The following is a 15,701-nucleotide window of genomic DNA, read 5'->3' as shown; positions in this document are numbered from 1 at the left end:
ATGTTACATGTGGTTAAGTTTATGCTACCTGCCCTTTACGGTATATTTACTTTTACTCAGGTATGACATTTAAGTACTTTTTCCACCACTGAACCAATCAAATCTCCGTTTCAATTTTGACCTAGTGTATGTAATTGGTGTCAGCTGATGAAGGCTGGAGGCAAAAGAGTGCACACATTTTTGGACCATTATTTGGACAAAATGTTCATCAGAGATATTAGATTTCATTGGAATAAAGCCCATCATTTACCTAGTCTCATTGTAAGAAAATAAATTCGAAATCATATACCTAGTTGTCACATGATCTAAATGGGCGTGGTTTTATGAAAACTCGTGTGTTTGCATCCCTAAGTACAGTCAGCCATACTTTCTGTAAACATTGGTCAGATGAGGATGATTTATAAATTAGCTTTTTCTATCGCCTTGTGTGTTTGTTTATGTTTTGATCTCTGCACTTCTGAGAGCTACGTTTTGGATGATACAATCGGATTAGGGAGAGAGTTTGACGGTATTGGAGGTTTGAGTGGTGGAGGGGTAAGTAGCTAATGCTAGCTGCTAATACTAGGCTTCTTCATGGTTCGTCTGTACGAGAAATATCAATGAAACAAGATAGTACATTTACAGTCTAATCGTTGTCACTTTCTGACACGTTACCCTGTTCGTTTTAGGCAACATCTCGCCTGCTTGTCAATTATGCAGAACCCTACCGCAGCCAGATAATGGACTACCTCTTCAAGGTAGCTACAACTGTAAACATTCTTATGTCATGTCTGAATACCTCTTATCTAATTTCATGGGTAGCCATTCATTAATCGTATCTTGGTGTGAGATCCATAACAGTATGTCACTTTTATTTGCTGTCTGCAGCCAAACTTTGGGGCTTCTCTACACATCCTGAAAGTAGAGATTGGAGGTGACGCCCAGACCACAGGTAAACATAGAAAATACCTCCTGCACTTCCTTTGTTAGGTTCCTAAATAGCACCCTATTCCCCTTTATAGTGCACTACTTTTGTCAGGGCCCATAGGGAGGTATACTTTGTGTTTATCAATTATATGACAGGCAGAAAATGTATTTGTTACCTTACCTAACATGTAGGCTAGTAAAAGCTGAAGAGTACATTTCAATTCAGTTTTTTCCCCTAGATGGAACGGAACCCTCACACATGCACTATGAGAACGATGAGAACTACTTCAGGGGGTATGAGTGGTGGCTGATGAGAGAAGCCAAGAAGAGGAATCCCAACATCACTCTCATAGGTGAGACTGGACGACCAGTAGAGCCTTTCAATTCTGCCATACTATGATTAGGATAACACACTATACTATACTGAACAAAAATATAAACGCAACAATTTCAAAGATTTTACTGAGTTACAGTTCATAGAAGGAAATCAGTCAGTTGAAATACATTCATTTGGCCCTAATCTATGATTAGGGGCGCAGCCATGGTATGACTAGGTGCGCTGTCATGGGTGGGCCCACTTGGGAGCCAGGTCCAACAATTAGTTATTACCCACAAAAGGGCATTATTACAAACATAAATACTCCTCAGCGCATATCCAGTGCTTAACTTGGACTGAAATAGGTGCCGGTACTGTTTATATTTAGGAGCAGGAACACTGCAATACTTTTGAGCTAGTTGAGGTGGAGGAACTCAAGCAGTAGAACATTTGAGGTGCCTGTACTCTTTTCTGGTGAGCTCCTGCCCAAGTCAAGCACTATATATATCTTGGATGATTTCACAGGTAAGACTGATGTAGCTAGGGTGTCAAATTTTGCAAAGGCCATTAGATAAGCGTCAGCTGTGGTCTTTCTCTAGCAATGGTCTCTGTTCATGTTACCTCTTGTACCTGCAGGTTTGCCGTGGGCCTTCCCAGGTTGGGTTGGGCATGGGAAGAACTGGCCATACGACTTTCCTAATATAACTGCATCCTACGTGGTGTCCTGGATCTTAGGAGCCAAGCAGTACCATGACCTGGATATTGATTATGTTGGGGTGTGTATTCAAAATGTTTTGTGAGTTGTGTACTGAGAATATTGTAATTGGATACAAACATGATCTAAATATGTATTACCTCAATCTACCCACCTGTTTAAACATATGCTGTTGATGTTTTCTAACTGTATAGATTTGGAATGAAAAGAACTTTGACAGCAAGTACATCAAGGTTGGTATTTTTGTTTTCTGTTCCTATTTTACCAGCCATTACCATTACACAATGTGAACTGCCTTAGAAGAAAAAACAGCCACTAACATACAGCCACTAACATTTGGTTTTACTATTGCAGCCATTAGTTCAATTAGGTCTATATGCTATTGGCAGAGAGAGATGCAGAGGTATACAATTGTTCATAAAAACATCAAAATCCTATCAAGATCAGCTGTTTGCGTCTGAGAGCATATAATTTGTGACCAAGGTGCTCCGAGACACATTGGATGAAGTTGGCTTAGCCGATGTGGGCATCATCGCAGCTGACGGCAACTGGGAAGTGTCCAATGCCATGGGTGTAGACCCGTACCTCAACGATGCTGTTGAGGTGTTAGGGTAAGTAGGGGAGAACATGGTCATGGACCACAGCTTGCTCTGAAGTGACACAAAATAATAATAATAATATGCCATTTAGCAGACGCTTTTATCCAAAGCGACTTACAGTCATGTGTGCATACATTTTTACGTATGGGTGGTCCCGGGGATCGAACCCACTACCCTGGCGTTACAAGCGCCATGCTCTACCAATTGAGCTACAACCCTTGCAATTCCAGCTCATTCCAAATCACTCTGTTTCCTCCATGGCATGGTATGTGACTAATGTCACAGGTATTTCTCTCTGTAGATGTGGTGTAGGCAATAGTATTCTGTAGGTCTAGAAATGCACTGCTCCATGCCAAACAAACATGCTCTCAGATGCATTTGCACCAGAAGTAAAGTGTTAAATAACATTGCATTATTAAACCCAGATGCCAGTTAAGGTGAATGAGGAACTGAACAGTCTTTCAGTTCCCAGGATCTGTTTAGTTTGCTTTTGTCACCAGTTAGTTTTTCCACTCCACCCTTCTAGAACACTTGGCAGGCAATAAGGAAGTCTGTGTGATGCCATCCCGTTTCATAACTATGATTGCTCTGTTGTGTTCAGACTAGCCTATAAGCTAAAGGTTGGTGGCTGTTTTTACTTCAGTCAGGAGAGGTAGATGCCTAACACAATTACAGTCAAGTCCTGGTAAATGCAAACTTTGTTTTAAGTGCATTTCAGTGCACCAGTACCAATTCAAATACATTCTTCATAATTCATCTGCCTATCTGGACAATCTTATTTAATGCATATATTCATGGCAGTCCCAAGACATTGCATTTACCAGGAGTTGATTCTCTACTAATAGAGAATGTGTACTCTCTAGTATCGAAGATGCATCTATTGCATGGCACTGGCATATGTTAAAGTAAAAGGTGAATACGATAATGTAGTCCACGGTCCTGAATGGTTCTTCAATACTTCATCCCCTTCTCACTCACCTCTCTCTCACTCTGTCGCTGGGTAGCTGCTACGGTACACTCTGGATAAGGGTGGTCAGAATCATAGCCAATGATAACCTATGGCAGCCCATAACCTACTCAGTGCTTGTCGATCGAGAGCTGGCCAAAGCAGTAGACGTGATCGGGTAGGAGAGTGTTTCTACTGGATTCTGCTGCGTCATCTCTTGAAGAGACCACCTCTTCCATTTACTGCAGGATGCATTTCTTCCATCCATTCTGAAATTATTCCTCAGACCTACATTCTGCATTCACAGTTCTTATTTAGCTTATTTTTCAAGTGTGTGTGTGTGTCCACGACGTGTATACGTGTGTGTTTGTATGTAGTGTCTGTATACGTGTGTGTGTGTGTGAACGTGTGTGTTTGTATGTAGTGTCTGTATACGTGTGTGTGTGTGTGTGTGAACGTGTGTGTTTGTATGCGCACGTGTCTGTGTGTGTGTTCATCACCTTCATACCATTCCATGTATGTGGACTGCCAGGGCCCACTACCCAGGCACCACCACAGTGATGGAGGCCCTGAAGACGCAGAAGAAGTTGTGGTCGTCTGAAGACTACAGCACTTTTAACGACGAGGTGGGGGGAGGCTGCTGGGCCCGCATTCTCAACCAGAACTATGTCAACGGACTCATGACTGCGTATGTTTTGATTTATTTCTACTACATAAAATCAGCCTTAGAATGGCAATGGTGAGAAAGTCGTTCTATGACATTAAGGGTTGCCCTGTTGACCATGGGCAAGTGAACTTAGCAGTTGGACAAGTTGACCCTGCTTAGATTCATTTATTGTCAGTTGTCACAGAGACGCTGAAATTTGTATTTTTTCAGTTGGTAGTCACAGTCAGCGATTGAAAGAGAGCTGTTGTCATTAGACTAAATAGAGTTACCAGTAAAATAGTGGTCAATTAAGGCCATGGCTGCGAATGCTGAGTTTTCGCCCCTGCCCCTCCGGAAACCTCTTTCTCAAAGCTAAGGATCCAGATGTGTTATTTTACTCACGCTACGTAGCTACACATTCTGCGCGTGTGTTATTTTACTCATGCTACGTAGCTACACGTTCTGCGTGTGTGTTATTTTACTCACGCTACGTAGCTACACGCTCTGCGCGTGTGTTATTTTACTCACGATACGTAGCTACATGTTCTGCGCGTGTTATTTTACTCACGCTACGTAGCTACACGTTCTGCGCATGTTATTTTACTCACGCTACGTAGCTACACGTTCTCCGCTTGTTATTTTACTCACGCTACGTAGCTACACGTTCTGCGTGTGTGTTATTTTACTCACGCTACGTAGCTACACGTTCTGCGCGTGTGTTATTTTACTCACGCTACGTAGCTATACGTTCTGCGCGTGTGTTATTTTACTCACGCTACGTAGCTACACGTTCAGCGCGTGTGTTATTTTACTCACGCTACGTAGCTACACGTTCTGCGCGTGTGTTATTTTACTCACACTACGTAGCTACACGTTCTGCGCGCGTGTTATTTTACTCACGCTACGTAGCTACACGTTCTGCGCGTGTGTTATTTTACTCACGCTACGTAGCTACACGTTATGCGCGTGTGTTATTTTACTCACACTACGTAGCTACACGTTCTGTGCGTGTGTTATTTTACTCACGCTAAGTAGCTACACATTCTGCGCGTATTATTTTACTCACACTACGTAGCTACACGTTCTGCACGTGTTATTTTACTCATGCTACGTAGCTACACGTTCTGCGTGTGTTATTTTACTCATGCTACGTAGTTACACGTTATGCGCGTGTGTTATTTTACTCACACTACGTAGTTACTGCTTACACTCCCTTTATGTTTCTCTCTTTACTCACCCTCTTCTGAACCATGATGATGTAAGCCTAAACTGAGTGTACAAAACATTAGGAACACCTGCTCTTTCCCTGACATAGACTGACCAGGTGAATCCAGGTGAAACCTATGGTCCCTTATTGATGTCACTTGTTAAATCCACTTCAATCAGTGTAGATGAAGGGGAGGAGACAGGTTCAAGGATTAAGACTTGAGAGAATTAAGACATGGATTGTGTGTGTGCCCAATTCAGAGGGTGAATGGGCAAGCAAAAGATTGAAGTGCCTTTGTAGATTGAAGTGCCTTTGAACGGGGTATGGTAGTAGGTGCCAGGTGCACTGGTTTGTGTCAAGAACTGCAACGCTGTTGGGTTTTTCACTCCCATCTGTATCAAGAATGGTCCACCACCCAAAGGACATCTAGCCAACTTGACACAATTCTGGAAAGCATTGGAGTCAACATGGGCCAGCATCCCTGTGGAACGCTTTAGACACCTTGTAGAGTCCATGGTCTGACGAATTGAGGCTGTTTTGAGGGCAAAAGGGGGTGCAACTCAATTTTAGGAAGGTGTATCTGCCTCATATTTCTGAACAGCTGAATTTTTTGAACAAACATTCCCACAATTTAAATATCTGTTTGTTACTGTTTCAGCACCATATCCTGGAACCTGGTAGCCAGTTACTATGAGGACCTTCCCTTTGGGAGAGACGGCTTGATGACAGCAGAGGAGCCCTGGACTGGGAACTATGTGGTGGAATCACCCATCTGGATAACTGGTAACCCACTGCACTTAAAGGGATGGTTCACCCTCAAATTGTGTTTTTCCTATGTTTTGTTATTGGTACAAATTACAGTAGGTACAGGTTAGCACAATGATATTTGATGACCTTCTTACAGTATCACTATTATGTGAAGCTTCCCCAAAAGTAGCTATCAGCATCTCACATTTCATCTTGTAGTATGTGACAACTGCTAATGTAAAAAGACTTCATAAAATCATTTGATTTTTTGATTTACATGTGACAATATTGTCTCCTAGCCCACACCACCCAGTTTAGCCAGCCTGGATGGACCTACCTGCAGACCGTTGGGCATCTGGCACACGGGGGAAGTTATGTCGCACTGACCGACAGCAAAGGAAACCTCACCGTCGTCATAGAAACCATGGTTTATATTTATCTTCCTGTATAGTACGTCTGTTAAACGGGATATTTATTCTGAGTAATGCCATCTAATGATTTTGTTGATTGTACACTGTGCTTTGAACCATTTCCTAATTTGAATAATCCATTATAGTAAAGCCCTTTTAAGATCTCTGAAGCTTAACTTTTAAGGCTGGTTTTGGAGAAAGTCAACAATTTCCTCATGAGGTTCTCTCTTTCATACTAAGCTGTGCTTTCTCAGGAGCCTACGATCTAAGCTTTAGCTAGAAAAAGGAAGTCAGCTCACTTCCACTTAGCTGTCTGTTGATGCAAGGACCGTGTTGTGACCATAGTTAGTAGATTAAATTGTCTGTGACACAACGGGACTGTGAATTTGATAAATGTTATTTTTCTATCTTTCAGACTCATGATCATTCTGTGTGCGTAAGACCTCCTCTCCTGCCCTTCAATGTCACACCCCAGAATGTAACATTCCAACTCAAGGGATCTTTTGTGAGTATTGTTACAATTCTCAGGTGATCGCATGCCTGTTAATGATTGAGAGGCTACTTTGTCTTTGTATTTGTTACGGATCTCCATTAGCGGCTGCCAAGGCAGCAGCTACTCTTCCTGGGGTCCAACCACAATTTACATACAATAAACCAATACATAACACAACACCTTATTACACACTACTCTACCATAACCTATTTACAATACAAAATCAGCAGAATAACAATACATTTACAGCAAAATAACAATATTAAAATGTGTGTGTAGAGTGAGTGTGTTAGCATGTGTTTGCGAATGCTCTTCACAGTCTGCGCTGTTCCATAAAGTATAGTTTTATCTGTTTTTTAAATCTGATTTTACTGCTTGACTGAGTTACATGATGTGGAATAGAGTTCCATGTAGTCATGGCTCTATGTAGTACTGTGCGTTTCCCTTAGTCTGTTCTGGACTTGGGGACTGTGAAGAGACCTCTGGTGGCATGTCTCGTTAGTAAGCGTGTCTCTGTCCTAGGCCTCGATCAGGGAACTACAGGTATGGCAGTCGAGGTTTGACTTCAAGACTAAAAAGCCGTTCTTCTTCAAGAAACTGAGCCCCTTAAAGGTAAACTGTGATACTTTTTTTTGAGGTGTGCAGTGTGCACACAAGCTTCTGAAAGTGTTTGGAAAGATGACATCTGACAGGATGACACTGTTTTTGGATCTTGTTTTGAGTCTTGCACAGCATGATATTACTCCTCCTGAGACCTTTCACATTTCCTCACTAACTTTTATGAGTGGTTACGTTGGATATGTTGTTTTGGTGTGGGCAGTTTTTTTACCACATTGCCATGAGTTTCATGCTGGCTCCCTTCCACTTTCCTTGCTAGATTTCTGATGGTTCGTTCACCTTGAGCCTGGATGTTGATGAGGTTTACACTTTAACTACCATAACCACTGGGCAGAAAGGGACTTACCCTGATCCTCCCCCCTCTGGCCCATTCCCCAAAGTCTACAGGGATGACTTTAATGTTGGTAAGTGCATTTTAAAGGGAGAAATATTTGTTATCTACCAAAAACAACCTGCAAATGATCAAAAAAATTCATATCAAAGTTTAAATTATTAAATTAATGCTTTTCTCTCTTGCTTGCTCACACACTGTACTCTCTCTACTCTCTCTCTCTCTACTGTCTCTCCCCTCTCTCTCTCTCTCTCCCCTCTCTCTCTCTCCTCTCCCTCTCATTCTCTCTCTCTCCTTCTTTCTTTCTCTCGCTCTTTCTTTCTTTCTTTCTCTGCAGCAAACGCTTCCTTCTCTGAGGCCCCAGACTTTGCTGACCAGACGGGGGTGTTTGAGTATTACATCAACCTGACGGACCCTGGTCCTCATGTCTTCACCCTGCGCCAGGTGGTCACACAGATGCCTGTTACCTGGGCAGCAGATGCCGACCAGACCATCAGCGTCATCGGAGACTATAAATGGTGAGGAGTCAGAGCGGGGGTGGGGTGTATAGGGTGAAGTTACCCATAGATGTTTTGCATTTCCCCCCACTAATGGTTAAGGTTATGATTGGGGCAGGGGAAGCTGGTCCTAGATCTGTACCAAGGGGAAACTTCACCCTGGAGCGGTGGGTATAGTGTGCAAAGGCTTTTATTTCAACAATAAGCAATACGTCTTAGACTCCTGCTCAAGTCATGATAATAACGTTATTTAGGAAGGGCTTTTCATATATTTATCTGCCTTGATGTGCTACAAATGTCTTATGAAACTGGTGTTGTGTAATCCCTGGAAAGGAAAACAGGGCAGGAAAGAGGGCATTTTACGGTGTAGATTTGTAATGTATACTGTATGTTTTCCAGGCAGAACCTGACAGTGAGCTGTGATGTCTTCATGGAGACAGTGAAGACTGGAGGAGTGTTCATCGCAGCCAGAGTGGACAAAGGAGGCGGGTCTGTCCGCAGCGCCAAGGGAGTCTTCTTCTGGGTGTTCGCAGATGGCTCCTACAAAGTCACTAATGACCTTGGTCTGTATTTGACTCAAAAGAATATGCATATAGATGGCCAGTTTTCCAGACACAGATTAAGCCTAGTCTAGGACTAAAAAGCTATCTCAATGGCGATTATCCATTGAAAGAGATTTTACATTTACATTTTAGTCATTTAGCAGACACTGTTATACAGGGTGAAAGTAGATTTAATGTCTTCCTGGTACGGGACCTCCTGTGTGTGCATGCGCGTACACCCAAAACATTTATGGGTGGCAGAACAGCCCTGTACGTTCTGCCGCCCTGTACGTTCTGCCGCCCTGTACGTTCTGCCGCCCTGTACGTTCTGCCGCCGTACGTTCTGCACGTTCTGCCACCCTGTACGTTCTGGCCCTCCTGTAGCTCAGTTGGTAGAGCATGGCGCTTGCAACGCAAGGGTTGTGGGTTCGATTCCCACGGGGGCCAGTATGAAAAATGTATGCACTCACTAATTGGAAGTCGCTCTGGATAAGAGCGTCTGCTAAATGACTAAACTGTAACTGTAAACTGTACGTTCTGCCACCCTGTACATTCTGCCGCCGTACGTTCTGCCACCCATAAATGTGCCCACTTTGTTAGTGTTTGAACAGCAGATTGCCCCTTTAATTATTTGAAGTGATACCTGAGTTTTAAACATGCCTGCTTATCAGTAAACTATGTATTGTTGTGTAGTGCACAAGCCATTGATATATTAATGCCTGTTGTTTACCAAGTCTTATTTGTTTCACAGTTGGAAAGACTGTGCTTGCGGAGGGTCATTCTGGAACGAGAGCATACGGCTGGCACACGCTATCCCTCACAGTCGAGGTATGTTCACAACTTCAATCTCTGAAACAGTAGAAAAACTAGTTCCAGGGAAACCTGATAATTATCATCAAAATGCATCTCTGTCAGCTCTTCATTTCATATAAATGACTTCAAGACCTTGGGGGAGGAAAATAGTGTTTGTCTCTACCAGACAACTTATCAAATTGAAGTATTTGGGGGTTATTTTCCTCTCCCTGCCATAGCCTTATACAGTATATGTATCTGTGTTATATGGACACATTAACTAATAGAAACCTGTCTCTTTTCAGGGGGAATGTGCCACAGGAATGCTGAATGGATATCCACTATGGAATAATGCTGTGGTATTGGGACCAAAGAATGGCTGGGCTGCCATAGGAACACACTCATTTGAACTGGCACAGTTTGACAACTTTGCTGTGGAGGCAAAATGATCATTTGTCTGTGTGTGTTGGTGGTGAATATGTCTTGGTCATGAATTAATTGATTGACACCATTATGCCTCTATGAGCCCTTCAATGTGATTGTGTCAAATGAGAAAAGGCTAGCTTTTTTATTTCCACAAATGTTTTTAAAAGGGAATAGCTCATTTGAATGCACAGATATTCGATTAACAACGTTTGCCACAAATGTTGTGTGTGTAAGCCTTGCTAGCTTTAAAGATTGAGAAATACTTTGTATTTGCCAACAAATATGGGGAAATCAACCGTTTGGATCTGAGAATTACTGTGATGAAATATTACTTTTCTATGAAGCCTTTTCTATACACTGAGAAAATAATTGTTGCCTAGTGACTAAATACTGAAAGTATTAGTACATTTATATTTTACAAATGTTTACAATAAAGAGAAGGCCTATTTTAAAACTACCTCTAGCATCTTTTTTTCAACAAGTTTGCACCTGCGCAAAAACGTGGTGAAAGGATACCACTTGTTGCTAAGTAACGGGAGAGACGACCAGACAACAGCTAAGCACAGGATGGCTGAGGAAGAAGTTAAGATTATTCATCACACCAAGTGTGGTTTTTATAAACAGCCTGGACTCCTATGCCTTGAAATGTCTTGCAATGGTTATTATTTTCGATTTTGATAAACAGCTACATATCATATAAATAATAATTAACTATGCCTCCGAGCTAAACAGAGAAACCTTGTTTTATTCATTGCCAGTGAGCAAAACAAGGACAAATAGGCTGTGGCTGTTTATTACACCTAGCTATGTAGTTAAGGATAATAATAGCTAGCTACAAAGGGTAAGACCAATAATTTACATATACACTAGATGACTGATGGAGGCGCTGTGTTGAAGACACCCTGCCACCATCTTGGCACTCCCCCACCATTTAAAAAAATGTTTTGCAAGCTATAGAAATGCATTTATTCATGTCTACATTTGTTTTTGCCGCATTTATTATATTACAGACTACTTAATGCATACTTTTAAATTATATGTGAGCTAAACATAAAACATTAAATAAAACATTTTCATTAAAGTAAAAAATGTTGAGATGGCTAATGTTACTGTCCCCACTACAACAACTAAAATACTTAACATGTAATTTGGTCCTTGAAACATTTAATTGAAATACTGTAAAATTCCATTCATTCCTATGGAGGACTGCTCCTTCTGGGGACTGCCAATATGACCGACCGGTGACTTCAAAGCCTCTCAATGGCCAATGCATAGCATCAGCAATCCAGAGTTTATATACACCATTGGGTAAGACTGGGTTGACCAGAGCCATGCCGGCCTAAAAGGTCCCCCATCTGTGTGCAGTTCTTGTCTACCTGTGTAGTTGGGGAGTCCCTGGTGGAGAGTGTTGAGCCAGAGGACAATGGACATCCAAATGAAGCTGAACAAATCCTCATACAAAACATTTCCAAAGTTACCAATACATCCTAAAAATCCAAGTGACACTCATAGCATGACTTAATACACCCCATATCGTTGCTGTCGGATGAAAACTAATCTCCAAAAAGGAAACTTTTCAGGAAATTGAAAAAACTGCTGTATTTCAATACGTTTAAGAAAAATCTAAATTGGTTACGAGGTTTTCACCTCCGATCTGATATATTAATTATGTGTTTTGTATTTCAGGTAGAATATCTCTTCAAGATCATCACCCAAGTGGAGTGAAGTGGGACTTGTCATCAGGATTTAACATCAGATTAGTACCCTCTGTGATTCAGAATTGTACTCGCATCATATTTAAAAGTGATTTAGTGAAAGCCTTTTCTCCCTTTGATTATATTTAGGGGGAAGTTCTTATATAAAGTTATGTTGTAGCTTTTTTATAATGTGATTAAAGGGAAACAACACAATTGTAACAGTTGATGCAATTAAGCCATGATGTCCTACTAACAGTGAGTTTACTTCAAAAGTCATATTTAAACACTTGAAAAGTTTGAACTGAACAGTTTGGGTGCAGACAGTATTTCAGCCATAACATTTTAAATGGCCCCCCATTTCGCTTAGACTTTGATTAGGTTGATTAGTAAATGTGTCGTTCCCTGCCCTGTTTTGTTAACACACAGCTTTCTTTGTGTTGTTTTTCTGCAGACCATTACTTAAAAGCCCTGAGAACGGGATGAAAGCCTGACTGAGGCCAACAGTTACTTAACATGTTAACGTGCGTAATGAACTTGGGTGTGCTTGGTAACTAAAAAGTAGTCCCAGTAGGATCATAATGACTTTGATTTGTCTTGTGATTTCAAAGGATACATAAAAAAAATGGCAGCTCATTGCGTCACTCTCATGTTTCCACTCGCAGCTCTAAGCGTACATAGTTGCTTGCAGTGAAACACCACATTATTTAATTGTACATGCTTAATCAGCGTGAGCCACAACAAAACAATTTCAAATTGTGTTTTAATATTTTCCTTTCTGATATGTAGGGGTAAATCAAACTACAGGTCTGAGGTATAAACACACATTTTACTTGCACTTAATCCCTTTTTTACCCTAAAAAAAACCCAGATTGATGTACTTGTATTTGGTGTTCAAATAGTTTGAGTTGAAAAGCAAGACAGATTCTTGATACTTACAGTTCCTCCTGTTAACGTGGCTTCCTCTGCTCTTCCCTCCCACTGGACTGACAGTAATGACAAACCATCACACGTGAAAATAGCGGTTGACATCCATCACATAGCACATTGTTTTGCATTTATTCTGATCGGTGCAGTTGAAAGAGGAGATGAAGAAATGAGAGGAAGCCACAGAAGACTGGAGATGCATCCCTCATGACATCATCCAACAGGGGTCAGTCTCTACTTATTTTGAATGTCAGTATTAGACCACTAGATGGAAGCCTTGCCTCAGCTATGGGCTGATTGGAGTTTTTCAGTCTTACCAGCATAACAATTATACAGAGATACATACAGCAGACATTGTATATCATATCTGTGTACTGTATATGTTTAAACATAAATAGATTAATTCATCTTTACCATAAAGCAATGCAGCACATTACAGCACATTACCCAGTGTAAGCAGGTATAGCGCACTGTGTCACAGGGTCCGTTCAATATGCTGAGCTGTAGGTGGATGGGATCCACTGAGAGTGATGCTGGTCACTGTTTCTCAAAGCCTCTTAAGCCATGGAGGGATGTCTCTTTCACACACACACAGAGAGGACACACACACCATGAGCCGAGGCCTTAATTCGGTGGGGAAATTTCCCCCAGTAAACCTCAGCTTCATCGGTGTTCAGAAAGAAAATGTGTTTTGTTGCTTAGGAACAGTTTGCCTTGCATCTCTGTGGGTGGTCTCCTTGTGAATATCATTATGTGCCCCTCGATTCGTGAGGATGACACATTTTTCTTTTCTGCCAATATTTCTTGTCTGCTCCAGTCGCTCTCAGGAGGCCTGGAAAATGCTTTCATTGATTAAAGGGGGAGTTAGGCAGTCAGAGTCTGTGAGAGACATGTCACCTACCTGTATATTAATGTCTAATTTATCAACATTATATTTCTGGGGGACAGCTTCAAGCTTACAGTCAATATTGTTTTGTTTTGCTTTATGGGGACAACTGAAAAGACAGTCTCATTTAAGTGCAATAACATCCCAAGCCATGTCCTCAGAGCATGTGCAGACCAGCTGGCTGGAGAGTTTACAGGCATATTCAGTCTCGCTATATCCCAGTCTGTTGTCCACCATTGTTGTGCACCATTGTTCCTGTACCCAAGAAAGTAAAGGTAACTCAACTAAATGACTATCGCCCCATAGCACTCACTTCTGTCATCGTGAAGTGCTTTGAGAGGCTAGTTAAGGACCATATCACCTCCACCTTACCCGACACCTTTGCACCTACAATTTATATATCGCTCCAAGGACGACGCAATCACCATTGCACTGCACACTGCCCTATCCCACATCGACAAGAGATCAGCCTTCGAACCCTAATGTGCCCTCCAAACTCATCACTAAGCTCAGGGCCCTGGGTCTGAACCCCTCCCTGTGCAACTGGGTCCTGGAATTCCTGAAGGGCCAATCTCCGCCAATCCTCAACACTGGGGCCCCACAGGTGTGCATGCTCAGCCCCCACCTGTACTCCCTGTTCACACATGACTGCGTGGCCACGCACGTCTCCAACTCAATCATCAAGTTTGCTGACGACACAACAGTGGTAGGCCTGATTACCAACAACGATGAAACAGCCTACAGGGAGGAGGTGAAAGCCCTGGCGGAGTGGTGCCAGGAAAATAACCTCTCCCTCAACATCAAAAAAATGAAGGAGCTTATCGTGGACTTCAGGAGATAGCAGAGAGAGCACGCCCCTATCCACATCGACAGGGCTTCGGTGGAGAGGGTCAAAAGCTTCAAGTTCCTCAGTGTACACATCACTGAGGACGTGAAATGGTCCCTTCACACAGACAGTGTGGTGAAGAAAGCACAACAGTGCCTCTTCAACCTCAGGAGGCTGAAGAAAAAGACCCTCACGAACTTCTACAGATCCTGTCGGGCTGTATAACCGTCTGGTACGGCAACTGCACCGTCCCGTCCGCAACTGCAGGTCTCTCCAGAGGTTGGTGCGCACCACCGGGGACACACTGCCTGCCCTCCAGGACATCTACAGCACCCGGTGTCACAGGAAGGCCAACATCAACAAGAACTTCAGCCAACCGAGCCACGGCCTGTTCACAACAACAAAAAAGTGTTGAGAAAAAAAGAGCAGAAGTAAAATAAAATAACATTAGGGAGGCTATATATACAGGGGGGTACCGGTGCAGAGTCAATGTGCGGGGTACCGGCTAGTTGAGGTAGTTGAAATAATATGTACATGTGGGTAGAGTTAAAGTGACTATGCATAAATAATTAACAGAGTAGCAGCAGCGTAAAAAGATGGGGTGGGGGATGGGGTGTGGGGGCAGTGCAAATAGTCCGGGTAGCCATGATTAGCTGTTCCGGAGTCTTATGGCTTGGGGGTAGAAGCTGTTGAGAAGTTTTTTGGACCTAGACTTGGCATTCCGGTACCGCTTGCCGTGCGGTAGCAGAGAGAACAGTCTACGACTAGGGTGGCTGGAGTCTTTGACAATTTTGAGGGCCTTCCTCTGACACCGCCTGGTATAGAGGTCCTGGATGGCAGGAAGCTTGGCCCCAGTGATGTACTGGGCCGTACGCACTACCGTCTGTAGTGCCTTGCGGTCGGAGGCCAAGCAGTTGCCATACCAGGCGGTGATGCAACCAGTCAGGATGCTCTCGATGGTGCAGCTGTATCATTTTTTGAGGATCTGAGGACCCATGCCAAATCTTTTCAGTCTCCTGAGGGGGAATAGGCTTTGTCATGCCCTCTTCACGACTGTCTTGGTGTGTTTGGACCATGATAGTTTGTTGGTGATGTGGACACCAAGGAACTTGAAGCTCTCAACCTGTTCCACTGCAGCCCCATCGATGAGAATGAGGGCGTGCTCAGTCCTCATTTT

At 42.7% G+C, this 15,701-nt stretch overlaps 1 protein-coding gene across 1 annotated transcript; it reads left to right on the top strand.

Moving 5' to 3' along the window:
- The first annotated feature begins 311 nt into the window (after nucleotides 1-311).
- On the top strand, nucleotides 312-10,647 carry LOC311103111 (galactocerebrosidase-like). Its single transcript, XM_084144647.1, has 17 exons — nucleotides 312-534; nucleotides 669-737; nucleotides 868-931; nucleotides 1,146-1,259; nucleotides 1,859-1,998; nucleotides 2,132-2,170; nucleotides 2,421-2,548; nucleotides 4,015-4,170; nucleotides 5,994-6,118; nucleotides 6,382-6,509; nucleotides 6,908-6,997; nucleotides 7,508-7,597; nucleotides 7,863-8,007; nucleotides 8,272-8,452; nucleotides 8,831-8,994; nucleotides 9,725-9,801; nucleotides 10,071-10,647. The coding sequence occupies exons 1-17, from the start codon at nucleotides 388-390 to the stop codon at nucleotides 10,212-10,214; spliced, it is 2,001 nt and encodes a 666-aa protein (XP_084000773.1). The 5' UTR covers nucleotides 312-387; the 3' UTR covers nucleotides 10,215-10,647.
- The last annotated feature ends 5,054 nt before the right edge of the window (nucleotides 10,648-15,701 follow it).

Source organism: Coregonus lavaretus (genome assembly GCF_964263955.1).
Source record: "Coregonus lavaretus genome assembly, chromosome: 27".
Taxonomy (NCBI): Eukaryota; Metazoa; Chordata; class Actinopteri; order Salmoniformes; family Salmonidae; genus Coregonus; species Coregonus lavaretus.
Note: the sequence above shows the minus strand (reverse complement) of the source record. Positions and strands in the feature narration are given on the sequence as shown.